This window comes from Arachis ipaensis, chromosome B02 (assembly GCF_000816755.2).
Source record: "Arachis ipaensis cultivar K30076 chromosome B02, Araip1.1, whole genome shotgun sequence".
In the NCBI taxonomy this organism is placed as follows: Eukaryota; Viridiplantae; Streptophyta; class Magnoliopsida; order Fabales; family Fabaceae; genus Arachis; species Arachis ipaensis.
Window position 1 is genome coordinate 82,858,326 of NC_029786.2, and position 15,868 is coordinate 82,874,193.

At 32.8% G+C, this 15,868-nt stretch overlaps 1 protein-coding gene and 1 pseudogene across 1 annotated transcript; both read right to left on the minus strand.

Moving 5' to 3' along the window:
- On the minus strand, nucleotides 1,871–2,751 carry LOC110269260 (annotated as a pseudogene).
- Nucleotides 5,420–9,744, minus strand: LOC107625546 (3-ketoacyl-CoA thiolase 2, peroxisomal). The gene is made up of 14 exons (XM_016328208.2): nucleotides 9,467–9,744; nucleotides 9,143–9,219; nucleotides 8,952–9,036; nucleotides 8,478–8,604; nucleotides 8,181–8,279; nucleotides 8,033–8,100; nucleotides 7,830–7,937; nucleotides 7,667–7,744; nucleotides 7,445–7,577; nucleotides 7,261–7,357; nucleotides 6,855–6,978; nucleotides 6,639–6,747; nucleotides 6,424–6,501; nucleotides 5,420–5,677 (listed from the first exon to the last, which is right to left on the minus strand). Exons 1-14 carry the CDS (start codon nucleotides 9,569–9,571, stop codon nucleotides 5,634–5,636), a joined length of 1,332 nt encoding a protein of 443 aa, XP_016183694.1. The 5' UTR covers nucleotides 9,572–9,744; the 3' UTR covers nucleotides 5,420–5,633.

Consider the following 15,868-nt stretch of genomic DNA (forward strand, 5'->3'; position numbering starts at 1 on the left):
AAGTAATGTTGTCTTTTAGCTTATTATAAAAAAAATTTATATAATCGTAATATTTAAAATAATAATAGACTTTAGTAAAAGATATTAGTTAGATTTTTAGTATTATCTAAATTTTTTTATGTTTCAAAAAGATAATTTAGTATTTAGACAAAATATTAATTTCTTTAAAATTGTTGAGTGGTATCCATCTAATCGAATAATGCATCAACTTGGGTGGTCTCAATGCGCCTGAAAATCTTGTGGACCTCAAAGATAACCACAATAGAAATTTAAGGGGCCTAATTATGAAAATTGGATTGACATTCTTTCTAATCAGATTGAGGCTTGGGTCCATCAAGAAAAATTATTGATAGAGGAGGAGCTTATTACTTATGACTACGAACCTTCTATCATATATACGAATTACGAAGTGGCGTATCATCAACACGAGCCGCACAGTTTTTTTTACACACTTGCACGACCAAAGCCTTGATCAAATACTTGAACTATGGTAACATTTTAACTGTGTATCTAAACCAGCAGATTTTACTCGTGTTCTATCTGCATAATCAATAGAGAAAAGGATAAATTAGTCTCTAACTTTTTAACTTGTGGATATTTTTATCTTTAACCATTAGAAAATGCTTTTAAGTCCCTGACATCTCTAAAAATTAGATGGATCAGTCCTTCTGTCCATAAGTCACCGTCAGACCCAACGGAAAAGGCTGACCTAGCTCCCCCTCTGCTTACCTGGCTTAACGGCGTTCTCACATGGCACGTTAGTGGGATGGAGCTTTTGAAAAAGGGACACATAAGTCCCTGTCACTCAAAACGACGTCGTTTTGTGTGCTGCCCCTTATATACACTCTCATCCATTTTCTTGTGTACAATGCCTATTACACCCACAGAGCTTTTACAGAATTACATTAAACCCTAAAGAAGACCAAAGATCAAACCCAGAAATACTCTGTTTCTCCCTCCAAAAAAATCACCATCCAAACTGAGAAGGTTCCGGTGTGCATTTGCTGTCGAAGAGGGAGAACCATATACTCTGTTTCTCGTCTTCTTTATAGAGATTTCCTTCGTCATCAGTGATTCTTTCAGTTTTATTCCTTCTTTGTTGAGATGCCTGCTGATGAAAAAATCGAGTGTTTTTGTTCTCCGCTTTCAACAAATTCGCACGAGATCTTTGGGCCCATTTAATATCTTCTTGATAGAAGAGTTCGTCTAAGTCTGCCTGTGCCCTTTTCAAATTCAGAATTGTTTCTTCAATTTGTGAGTGAGATATAAGTTGTCATATGAGTTCTTGTTTTCCTTTATTTGTTTCAGAAGCTCCCCAAATTTCTCTTTTCTCCATTCTTGCAATGCTTTGCTGCACTTTTCTAGTTTCTCTTCAATCTGATCATAGTTCACAGTCCAACTTCTTTTGATAATCTCTTTGCATTCAGAGTCTCTAAGCCACATTCTTCGAATCTGAAAATATATGGCCTCTTCAAATTTAAGCTCTCCCCATGAACATCGATTAGGATTGGACAATGGTCTGATCTGTATCTTTGAAAATGCTTTACCACTTCTTCTAGGAATGCTTTCTTCCAATTTATTATTGCCACTGCTCTATCTAGCCTTTCTTGAATATTTGCTTCCCCAACCTGATTGTTAGACCAAGTGTAAGCATATCCTACAAAGCCTAAATCTAATAATTGATTCACTTGAAGAGATTCCCATTTACCTGAGTATAAGTCATTGGCAGCCCTCCAAGTTGCTCTTGTTTCAACAACAATAAGCTCACTCTTTTTTCTTTTAACCTACTAAAGAAGGTTGTTTTAGATGCCTTATTTACGAAAAGAAACTAGCTATAGGAATCAGATTCAGGATCCAACACTTCAAATCTATCTATAAAAAAAACATAAGAAGCAATACATGAATGTGAAGTGCCATTTTAAAACACCAGAACTATGGTTCATTAGTGTTTTACTTGACTTGTTGTCTCCCTAAAATTCTAAATCTAAATCACAAAAATGTCATGAACTAATATTTTTGCATTGAGAATATACCGAATGGAAGTGTTTAACATCCTCCTCAAAAATGTAAGCAGGAGTCAAGTCAGTCCCCCCCTAACCACCACTGCCTAGGTGCTCCGGGAGCATCTGTAGAATGCAACAGGGTTACACAGTCAGTAGCAACAAATTTATGCAGATACTTATTTGCAAGACAATAACCTTAGAAATTGGCATAAGTAAGATTTTGAGCTATATAACAGACAACAGTAGTAATAATGGTATGAGAAACAGCTCCGAAATAAGGATGGAAAATCATAATCTGCAAGGTTGGGGCAAATGGGTTCTTCGGATGCAAAACCTGAAAAAGGTTGATGTCATTTCCCATTCCATCTGAAATCGAAAAGAATTGAATGGGGGAAACACTTACGGAGCTGATTCCAGTGACGAAGAACGGGATAGGACCAGCCTTCTGGTCAGGAGAAGCGGCAGCTTTTGCAGCGCGTTAAGCTTCTGGTGGCATGATGTCGTAAACAACGGAGACATTAACTCCAGCCTTCTCCCAAATGGCCCCGTCCTGGAGAACCCTGCTGATGCCGCCACCGCCGCCGGGCTTGGACCAAACATCCTCCTTGAAGTTGGCCCCGCCGTCGGCGGCCTCAAGGGCGGTGCAGACGGGGTCCTAAGCTTCTCTAATCATCTTCTCGAAGCGGGCCCTTACAGAAGAGGAGGAGGAAGAAAAATGGCCATTTAGGGCCAAACGGAAAACGACATAGTTTTAGGGTTGAGGGACTTATTTATCCAATTTTTGAAACTATCCTGTTGACTCATTAGTCCACGTGTGTATCTATGACGCCAAGTCATCAGAACGGGAGCCACGTCAGACTTTTTCGTTGAGTCTGACGGAGGCATTTGGACGGAGGGACTCATCCATCTAATTTTTGTGAAGGTCAGGGATTTAAAAGTATTTTTCAATGGTCAGGGAAAAAATATCCCCGAGTTAAAAGGTCAGGGACTTATTTATCCCTTAACCTAATGGATATTTAATTTTATGCCATCTAACTACCATCACCATCAAAATAGATCTCAACAATATTTTTATACACAACATTCAAGAGCTTTCATAAATAGTGGCTACCTTCGAAGACATGTTACCAACGATTGATTAGATTTCATATTTGATGTTGTATGACAATCTGTTGTCATAAGGGCATTTGTTGGGAATAATACACCATTCCCCCTTGAGAAAATACCTTTCACAGAGAAATAAAATAGACACAATCACAACATAAGAATTTAACGTGAAAAACCCGAATTACTGGAGAAAAAAACCACGGCCGTTGTCAAATGACAACCAGAGAATATCACTATGTGAAAATTGTTACAACACATAGACTTCTTTCTCTCTAACACCGGCACCCCAGTACACCCACACTCTCAAAGCAAATATTTAGCTACACCTCACAACATTCTCTAATCAAGGAGTATAGAGGAAAAGAAAAGTCAGATACAAGCTTTAAGTGTTTCCGACTGGTGCAAAAAATATGGAGAACTTAGCCTCATATTTATAGCCTAGGTCACCCACTCCATTTGCTATCCTAAGCAATGTGGGACTAATTCAACCAAATCCTAACAATCTCCACCTTGATTGAAATAGTCACACATCTTCAACTTTCATAGTCAACACCGACAATTCTTTGCTGCCATTGTCTATACCGACAATCATAGTTCAGAGAACTATCATACTCCACCATGAAAGTATACTCACTTGGAATTAGACCACTCCAAGCATTTCGCCTTGGTACAGATCGAAACCTTGCTGAAAATTCATGGTGCAACTTCCAAATTGGCTTCTCCTAGAAGTTCTTCAGCCATCGACATAACTCCGCCACACACCTTGCATCTCAACACCAACCAATGCCCGTGTGCAATTGTGGACCCGATTGCCACAACTTATCCTTATCCATGGCAGTGCGGCAATACCATGAGGATACTTCTTATCTTCTAGAGAACATCATCTTTCATACCAGAGATCTTCTCCTTCAACGCCTTGTGCAAACCTGATTGTATCAACACATCCTTGACTTGTATTTGCCACAAGCCAAAATTAATTCTTCCATCAAATTTCTCTATTTCAAGCTTCACAGCACTTGAATATCCTGACATTGTTGCAACCGTATACTGGAATAGTATAACTCAACTGTAGACCGTACACTAGGAAGGGTCCCCAGGAAAGAGAGGTGGGTCACAACGGACACACTTAAATACCAAGTCTTTCCTTAGCCAGAACATTTCCAAACTGCACTCTCACAGTGTCACACTGCCTTCCAGCAACAACAACAGCAACCAAAGATCAACCTCAAGCCACAGGACAAAATTCTTTTCTGATGTGGAAGGTCAGACTAGGATGCAACCACAGAGCATACTAAGAATAAATCCCACCGAACCGAAGCTCTGATACCACATGTTGGGAATAATACACTATTCCCCCTTGAGAAAATACCTTTCACAGAGAAATAAAATAGACACAATCACAACACAAGAATTTAACGTGGAAAACCCCAATTACTGGAGAAAAAAACCACGGCCGTTGTCAAATGACAACCAGAGAATATCACTATGTGAAAATTGTTACAACACATAGACTTCTTTCTCTCTAACACTGGCACCCCAGTACACCCACACTCTCAAAGCAAATATTTAACTACACCTCACAACATTCTCTAATCAAGGAGTATAGAGGAAAAGAAAAGTCAGATACAAGTTTTAAGTGTTTCCGACTGGTGCAAAAAATATGGAGAACTTAGCCTCATATTTATAGCCTAGGCCACCCACTCCATTTGCTATCCTAAGCAATGTGGGACTAATTCAACCAAATCCTAACAGCATTCTCTTTGAGCCGCTCTAACTTTTGATTTCATTATAGAGAATGATCTTATAAAAGTCGATTAGATTTAGATTTTAATCGTAGCTTGCAAAACTTATTTGAGGACGACGATAATATTTACAAACTTTAAATATAGAAATACATTTTGGATATTTCATATTTTTTAATTATTGTTGAAATAAGTGAGTAATTTTAGATTTAATAAATATATAATTAAAAATATTGTATAAATAAAATTATAGAGGTTAAGTTATTAAAAATAACTTAATGTTAGTATTTTATATAGAGTATGTTCTTAATGTTAATAACTATTATGTATCCTTACTCTACATTAATGCTCACGAAAACGATCTTTAGGTGCAAAACACTGATTAACAATGATAAGTATGAATTTCCATATTTCCACTTTGTACATTCATTTACTAACCCACATACCATTCACGCTTCTCTATGCCATAAAAAACTTCAAGATTCTCTTTTTAGCAGACTGAATGTCGTATGCTAAATTGCTACTGCTACTTATCTATATGTACTCTTTANAATAAAAATAAAAAGCGTTTTAAGCTAGGACACAATTTCAACATTACAGTTATATGGCCGTGACAAATCAAAGGGCATATTTATTTAATTATTTTTGCCATAACAAATTCCATTCTCTTTTACTCTTTTTCTCTCCCGTGTTTTAACCTTCCGATCATAACCTAATTCAAAATGACAACACTTCAAATCATGTAATATCAAGAACATAATGACTAAACTTGCACAAATCTTCAATACTCCCTTTCAAATACAGCAGCAGCTCCCATACCTGACCCTGAAATTGTGCACATTTCAATGATGTTAGTGTGTCACCAAGCAAGGACATGAAACCATCTTAAACTCACACAAGCATGTAGCAATAATTTGTTTGTTTTCTTCTCTTAGTTTGCATTTAAAATTGTGTAAATTGCATGGACCTAATTGCGGCTATAATCACCTCACATAACAGATTTCAGTGTTATTTACCTTTAAAATGTCTTGGGACAAATAGAAGACAAGCAATGAACTTCCAGAGACACATTGAAGTTCAAACACAAATATTGGAAAAGACATGTTTTATTCTGCTTCCTATCTTCACCAATCCAAAAACAACCTTTTTCAAGAGATAAATAAATATGCTGTCTAATTTACCACACTGCCTCTGTTTGGAACAAAGACAGGCATAAGATATGAACATTCTTTCAACCAACAAATATATAACCATTCCTGTACCTCTCTACTTGACAGCTCAAACGTTTTATGACATGTAGCAGCTATACATAAGCTAGACTAACAAAGTGCAACACAGCAACAGCATACAACAGCCGCTTTCAAATTTGACCATTTCGCCAAATGTACCTTGAATGAATTTCCACAACTAACCTACCATCATTAATGATATAGTTCTCATCGAAAACGAATTTTCTGTTCAGGTGACTTGAAACAATAGAACTGATCTATATGTTTATATTTTTTCTCCTAAGTGGTCAACAGGTTCTCTAGCATTTGAGTTGAAGAAAGAAAGCCAATAGAAGAACTCACCTATGCACATTGAGATTACACCAAATCGATTGCCACGACGCTTCATCTCATTCAATAGAGTTGCAACACAGCGTGCACCTGGCACAAAATGGTAGCATGAGTAAACACGCCAATTCCAAGAATATCAAAGACAGCATCAGCTGACAAATGTTCAATAAATTTAACCTATCGACTGTAAATTTGAGGAGGCTTCTATAAAAGTATCTCATTGTTACCTGTAGCGCCCAAAGGATGACCTAGAGCAATAGCACCACCATTTACATTGACCTTGTTACGATCAAGTCCCAATTTCTTGCAGGAATAAACAAACTGAGATGCAAATGCCTGCGTAACATTATATTTCTCAGTATACGATTCATTAACATTGAATTGCTTAAATGTAAAAGAAATAGTTCTTCTAGGTTAGCATTTTCAACTGGTAAAACCAGTACCTCATTGATTTCAAACAAGTCAATGTCACGAAGTTCAAGACCAGCAGATTTCACTGCAGCTGGAATAGCAAATGCCGGGCCAACTCCCATAACAGCAGGGTCTACTCCAACAGCAGCAAAACTCCTACAATAATTGAATATAGGATGCTAAGAAAATTAAATACAATTATACTCATTTGTGAAATGAATACTTCAAGTAACCTATCTAGTAGACATCTTTGGAATTAAATGAGCAGAATCAAATTAAGAGCTTAAAATGCTGCTTCTATATATTAATGTGGAATTCAGATATTATAAAACCTGCACTATAGGGAAACAATATATGCTGAACTGTTTCAAGATCCTCATATTTGACTTGTAATACCACTAATAACAAAATTACTTGTTCTGCGTGATTATTGTGTACCTGAAGGTTCCAATAATCGGAAGCCCCTTTTGCACGGCTACTCTTCTCTTCATGAGGAGAACTGCTGCGGCACCATCACTAACTTGGCTAGCATTACCTGAAATTAAAAATAAGAACTGAGAACAAAAATGTGAAAAGAAATTTAAACTGTAACAAACTTAACATTAACAGATTTCTTCAGCACCTGCTGTTGTTGAACCATCTTTCTGGAATGCAGGCTTTAGCTTTGCTAGATCCATCAAATTTGAGTTAGGCCGGATACCATCATCAGCCGAAACTATAATTTTCTTCTCCTCTCCGGTTTTTGGATCCACAATCTACAGAAAAAACCATTAATAGTTTAGTACAATAGTACTATAACATTTCAAAATCTGCAATGAAGCTTACATTGGAAGTTGGCACTTACCTTGGTAGAAACTGGTATAATTTCATCTTTGAATTTACCAGATTCTCTTGCAGCTGCAGCACGCTTGTGAGACTCAACCTAATTACGGAAATTAAAGGTGTTTGTACATTAAGTTAATCTTCTGAAAGATTCTAAGCATATTAAATACAGTTCTCATACTCACAGCTGCCTCATCTTGCTCCTGCCTTGTCACGCCATAACGCTTTGCAACATTCTCAGAAGTGATTCCCATTGGAAGAAGACAATCACGGGCTTGTTTAAATGTGTCTAGCTGTTAGAACAATAAAAAAGAAAATAAAAAACTGAATAAACTATGTTTCAAAGGGCAAACAAAATATGAATTTGAAAAACACAACTCCACTATACCTTTGGGTTGCCAGTGCGAATCGTTGAAATGTTATCCTGTGACATACTCTCCAATCCAGCTCCGATGCCTGTGTCAATCACAGGACAATTAGGCCGTAAACCGAAAAAACCATCACATTCATTTCATACAGTCTGGATTCATTCTTACCAATATCATAAACCCCGGCTCTTATATAAGTGGCAACATCAGCAACAGCTTGAAGTCCTGATGAACATTGTCTATTCACTGTTCGAAGAGGTACCACCTCTGATTGAAAATCGAACGGAATGAGTCATATATCGGAAATTAAACTAAAATACTTACTAAATTCAAGCATTAGTTAAATCACATAGAAGTCAACTACATTCAGTGAAGTCAGTAAGAAACTTCATATGAATCATCATCCTTTTCCATCAGTTCTTATGGCTAAGCTAAAACTAACACAATCAGTTCTCAGAAACATACCGGGGAAACCTGCATAAAAGGCTGCCATTCTGCACTCAATTGCTCTCTCTGATCCGGGTCCGAGTACTGTACCAACTACTATATCTCCTACTTCAATTGGGTCAACATTTGTTTTCTCTATTACAGCCTACATGGAAACCACAAATAAGAACTTATATCAAACCAAAAGTACTACCAAACAAGAAATGAATCTCGAGATCATTTTGAACCAAACCATTTCGAGATAGATAATTTCAATTCATTAACCATTATAAATGTTCACTAAGGGTACGTTTGGTTGGGGACAAAAAAATGATGGAATTTTTCATGGATAAGTTCCATGTATAGTTTTACACACAAAATTCATCCATGAAAATGTACACCCAATTTTTACATCCAGGCAACAACCAAACATACCCCTAAATTGTTTTCATTTTCCTACTCGAAAATGTTTGTTTCATTATTTTCCTTATTTGAAAAGATTCTAGGTTTCACCTTCAAAACTGAGGCAAGTAGATCATCCGGAAGGGTATCCTTGAAGCCGCCACGCTTTGCTTTGCAAATGGCAGTTCGGTATGCACTGGCATTCAAGTGAAACTCAAGTCAAAAAGTTTAACAATCCCATCAATAAAATTATTATATCAGGAGTGAAAAATACAAAAAAGATTGGGATTCATAATTCTTACGCTACAATCACCACATCATCATCTCTAGGTACACCTGGTTGCCCAAAAGCATAATTCCCAGCAGCACATATTGAAGCCTAACATGAAAAAATGGGTATGGGAGTTATGTTAGTTAACTATATATTACTATGAAAATATGAACAATATACACATATAGTTTAATTCAAATTACATTTTTAAAATTTTAAGATCAAATATGCTTTCTCAGACAGAAACAAATAACCAAAAATTCAAAAATCATTCATTACATGCAAAAGACACAACGCTAAACAAAATAAAATATTGAAGTGAAAGAATTATATATTCATTTAGACATAAGCTTACAGTGAGATCAGTTGATTGATTGTGTTGAATTGAAAACGATGAGTTCGTGGAACTGGGTTGAAGATGTTCAAGCAGCACCTTCTGCCTTTGAATAGCTTTCTCCATTCTTCACTATTTTTTTTTTTTTTTGCTTTTTCTTCCTTTTTTTTTGGCCTCTGTTCTGTGTTAATGAATAATGAATAATGAGGTTGAACAAAGAGAAGTTAGGAAAAGGAAACAATTTATATTAGTAAGAAATTACAAAAAAGGGAGAAAAAGCAAGGAAAGTGACTAATCAATTTCTCTCAACAAACGTATCCAATTTCCGAACAATAAAATAAAATAAAAGAAACATGCAGAAAGAACATTGACTCGCTTGAGGTCGTCCACCTCCCCAACTTGGCACTATAAGTTCTGTTCACACTTCTTTGGGGTAAATAAAGAATAATAAATAAAATAAAAAATCACACGTTTTGCACGAAAAGGATTGTCCCTTCTTATAGGATCTCTTTCCTACCAAATACTCCGTCTAATTTATGTCTAACTGATCATTAATTTTTTTTTTAAGTTTATTAAATAAAATAGGTTTTTTCAACATATGGTTCATTTTTTTCTATATTATAAATCTTTGTGTGATATTCAGTGATATTGCGTTTTTTTAATTTTACTATGTACAAAACGTCAACAATGTATTGTATGTTAATTATTTTTTTAATTGACGCAAAAAAAAATGTCAGTAATGTTTTGTTTAAAAATTAAAAGCATATTTTTAAAATATTTTTCGGTAAAAACGTCGTTGATGTACTGCAAAAAAAAGTAAAAACGTGAATGATATTTTGTAAAAATGGCTGCGATATTTTGTGCTAAGAGGAATAAAAAAATATAAAATTAACTATAAAAAAAGTGTTAGATTGTGCTAAAACGTAAAAATAGAGTATAAGAGTTTTGTTCTACATAAAAATAGAGTAAGAGTTTTGTTTTAGAGAATATTCTCAATTTAGAGAGTCAAAAACGTTTGTGAATGAGTGTGATGAGTGTATAAAATAGAGGGTTATATTAGTTTAAAAATATACTACAATAATTAGATTTACCTCCTACATATGAAGACATAAGCTTTTTATGTAAAAATTTATGTATTATTGTTGATTTGTTATTTCTCTTTTAATAACATATAAAAGATTTAAGAGTATATTTTTTCAAAGTGTAGATCATCAAAGACAAAAGAAAGTTATAAATATTTTGTACAAAGAACATGTACTAGTATTTGATAGTTTCGACCAATTTCAAATAATGCATGTGACTGATAAAACTAATGTACAAAAGATATTTTTTATCTATCATCAATAACAAAGATCAAACATTAATAATAATCAACTATTTAATACATAAATAATCTTATTTTTGAAAATAATTATTTTAAATAATACTAACACTAAGTCACTAACAATAATTAATTTACTAGAACTAACCTTAAGAGTAACACACACCTATACTAATGCCCGTACTACTACTAACAATTAATTAACTTACTATTAACAACAAAATTAACAACAAAACCTTACACTATTTTTTAAAAAATGTTTTCACACTTTCAGTGAAAATAAAAAAATAAAAGCAATAACCAACGCATACAAGTATTTTACCTGAATGATTTTAGGGTTAATACTCAAATTCGTCCCTAAAAGATCACGCGATCTTCATTTTCATCCTCGAATGATTTTTTTAATCAAATTATTCCCTTAAAGATAAAATGTAAGTCAAATTAGTCCTTCTGTCAGTGATATTGCGTTTTTTTAATTTTACTATGTACAAAACGTCAACAATGTATTGTATGTTAATTATTTTTTTAATTGACGCAAAAAAGAATCTCAGTGATATTTTGTTTGAAGGCATAGTTTTAAAATATTTTTCAGTAAAAACGTTGTTAACGTACTGCAAAAAAAAGTAAAAACATAAATGACGTTTTGTAAAAATGGCAGCGATATTTTGTGCTAAAAGAAATAAAAAAATATAAAATTAATTATAAAAAAAATGTTAGATTGTGCTAAAACGTAAAAATAGAGTATGAGAATTTTGTGCTACATAGAAATAGAGTAATGAGAGTTTTGTTCTACAAAATATTCTCAATTTAGAGAATGAAAAAAGTTTGTGAGTGAGTGTGATAAGTGTATAAAATGGAGGGTTATATTCGTTTAAAAATATACTACAATGATTAGATTTTACCTCCTACATATAAAGGCATAAGCTTTTTATGTAAAAATCCATGTATTATTGTTGATTTATTGTTCCTCTTTTAATAACATATAAAAAATTTAAAAGTATATTTTTTTAAAGTGTAGATCATCAAAGGCAAAAGAAAATCATAAATATTTTGTACAGATAGTATGTACTAGTATTTAATAGTTTCGGTCAATTTCAAATAATGCATGTGACTGAATAAACTAGTGTACAAAGAATATTTTTTATCTATCACCAATAATAAAGATCAAACATTAATAATAATCAACTATTTAATACATAAATAATCTTATTTTTGAAAAGAATTATTTTAAATAACACTAATACTAAGTCACTAACAATAATTAATTTACTAGAACTAACCCTAACACTAACACACACCTATACTAATGCCCTAACAATTAATTAACTTACTATTAACAACAAAATTAACAACAAAACCTTACACTATTTTTTAAAAAATGTTTTCACACTTTCAGTAAAAAAAATAAAAATAAAAACAATAACTAACGCATACAAGTATTTATCTGAATGGCTTTGGTTAGTTGTAGTGACTGATGAGTATGGTGCTGCCATTTTATTTATTTTTGGCAAATTTATTTGTTTTGGTGGGATAAAAATAACAATAATAGAAGAGAGTCGTTTTGTAGAGTTAAAAAGAGAAGAAGAAGAAATGAAAAAGAGAATATAGTTGTTAGGGTGAAAAAATTTCACACTAAAAAGAGAGAATCCGTCAATCACGTGTTAGCCATGCACAGAAAATATCATTGACGTTTTGTGCAAATTGACGTTTTATGCAAAATGTCGCCGACGTTTTGTCGAAGACGATAATGACGTGGATGAAAAAACAGCAATGACGTTTTTCTGTAGTTATCAAAAATTTTCACAACGGCATTAAACACAATTTTTTGGCTATTTTAATAGATTACACTAATTTCGATCCAATATTAATAAAAGAAAAAATCTCCCAACCCATACTAGGTTAAATATAATTAATAATAAAACATTTGTATTATTTCTTTTGTTTTAATTAATTGCCTAGTTTGAAAATAAAGTGAATTTGGGTTTGACGTGAAATTTAAATATCTTTAGGTGAGAGTTCTGATTTATTTGTCGAAACGATTGTTTATCCGATGTACTCATATAGACTGCAGTGAGATATCTACAAGGGACTCTAATATCTGAATCAGCAAAGGTTTTAAGCAGATTTTATATGAGATTAGATTTTAAAAAAATATTCTAGTATTGAAATATTTACCATAGAATAGACTTAGTTATTTCTTAAAGATGACTTGGTTATTCCTTTAGGTAGCATTTGTTTTTAAAAATTGGAATTGAGACTAAAAGACTGGGATTCATTACTATATTTGGTGGTTAAATATTAGAATTAAAATATCAGTCTCAAGACATAAAATTTCAATCTCTTTAATATTTTTAAAAAGTGGAGATATAAGAGACTAAAATTTTAATAATATTTTTTTTTCAAAAATATTCTTATTTAAATTTTCAAATTCCAAATCTATCCCTTAATCTCCATATTTATATTAAATTAAATATAATACTAAGACATAACTCAATTTAGTATATTTTATATTAAATATAATACAAAGACTTAATTTAATTTCTGTCTTTTCATCTCAATCTCTCTTCCATATATAATCTTAAAAGAGTAAAAATTACCCCATATTAGAATTAGTTATCCACTAAGGTGATAATCGAAATAGCAAAAAAACATTCAACTTGCTCTCCAGGTTGAATATAAACTATAAATACCCATATACAAGTAAGTCTAACATATGTGAATAAGACCAGCCATACGTATTAGTTTTGCTACTATTGGAGCAACTTTTCCTAACCCAATCTCATGTAAGACTCGTTCCTTAATGAAATTGTAGGTTAGACTCATATTAATACCCCAGGTATAAGAAAAAGTATAAGAAATCAATTCTCTAATCAGCCAATTTGAATAATTCAATTAATTATAATAATTTTAATTTATTAATTTAAACCATTCTCATTAATGATTATTTTAAAAAAAATTAGATTTATAATTAACGGTCTAATTGAAACATGATTCACGGACCTATTAGGACTCTTCTTTTCACATATTAAGTATGTTATTGTGCTTGATTCATTCTGCCGACGTTCTCAACAACGTGAATACCAAATCCCACCTCCCCTGTGTTACGTTGTTCCTGCCACCTTTTGCGTTACTGTTAATGATCGGGGTTCTATTGTTGTTCATTACTTGATTATGTTCCGCTGCAAAAATCAGCATGCCGCGTGACCACCGAATGTCCACCTCCGCCGTGCTCCGCCGTTCTTGCCGCCATTAGCGTTATCGTTTGTCATCGGGATGCCATTGTTGTTCATTGCTTAATCACCTTCTGCTGCAAGGACCACCACGCAGCTGCATCTTTGACCGAAGTTGTTCGTGGTGGTTAGAGAGTTCTTCCCGCCGAGCTGTTGTACACAAAGAAGTCGATGTTGCAGTGTACGACTTCCGATAGAAAGCATTCGTCCATGGAGCAATCAATTTTGGGATGTGGATTGAATAGCCCGTTGGTTGATGCGAGTGATAATAATTCAATGGAAGGTAATGAACATTTGAGTGTGAAGTTGCAATTCAATTTGTTTTCAAGGTATGATGTGGGAGAAAGAAGATGCTGTTTCAATTTTTTTTTTTTTCAATACAAGTGGAGGTTTTTCTGTAACTCTTACTAATGAATGCTTTTTTTTTTGTTTTATTTTAGTTAATGCGTTTTTTTATTTTTTATTTAGGATTTGGAAGATTTTTTTTATTAGTTTTGGATGATTTTTTTTTATGTTTTGTATGTTTTTTTCTTTAGGATTTGGATGATTCTTTTTCTTATGTTTTGTTTGTTTTTTTCTTAGGATTTATTTGAATGATTCTTTATCTTATATTTTGGAATTTTTTCTAGAATTTGGACATTTTTTTAGAAAAAAAAATTAAAATTTACGTAATAAATGGTAAAAGATAAATTAGAGTAAGAAGAGATAATTAATAATCATTAATTTTATATCTTTTAAAAATTAAAATTTAAATAATTATTAATTAATAATAATTAATTAGTATGAAATACAATTCAAAAATTTTTGTTGACTTATTATTGACTATGCTATTGTTGATTCTCTAGCGAAATTGCATATATAAATACTATCTATTTTAGTAAATTAATGTAACAAATTTTTTAGTCACCCCTTATTAGAATATAATCCAATGACCTTCTATAATAATGCCAAGCTACTAAAAGAGAATAAGTAGATCAATATTTACACCGAGGAATTAATCAATTAATTCAAGGATAATTTTATAATTTTTGTAACTTCAATATATTTCAATCATTTTTTTAATCCAAGTAAAGAGAAGTGGTCAGTTGATTAAAAATGAAGAGATTTCAATTTATTTATGATTTATAAAACAAAATGTTTTAATTAACATACAATAATTATAAATGTTACATCAATTTTTATCTTTTTTAGTTAAATACATAATGTTCTTACCAGCTTGAGCCGAGGTATAAGTCGTCCTTCTGGTAAGGTCGGCAAACTCCTAAGGCGCGATCCAAACTTCGTCGGCCGAAGAAGAGTGGGAAAGGTGGGTACCTGCAAAGGCACTCCGATGCTCAAGTCAATAAGAGAATATGTATGAAGACTTTTTCTTAGAGAGATTGCATACCTCTTTTGTTCCTGTCTCTTGCTTTTTATATTTGTTCGGATAGGGATGACTGTTTTATCTAGATCATGAATAACGGAAACTTACAAAATTTCTACGAGTCCAAGAATTTGTCCCACAAATAAATAAAACTGGGGTAAGGATTGAGGTACTACTGTTCTACAAGAACCTAAAAAATTCTCGTAAAAAAAACTTTTACTTAAATATCTTTATATATACAAGTTTTTTAAGTTTTTCTAATTTATTTGAAAACTCCTAATTAAAACCCATATGTTAAAAGTCTACTCTATCAAGTCTGTTAAGAAATTTATTCGCTATACCCCCACGATATATTGCGAATTGATTATAGTATGGTAATATGAAAGAGTTTGTACTTTGTAGACAAAAAATGAGTTGGTACTTGACCGTTTATATTATCAAATTTATTCGCTATAAAATTTGAAAAAATTTGCAAATATTATGAAAATACTTATAATCTAATATCTAAT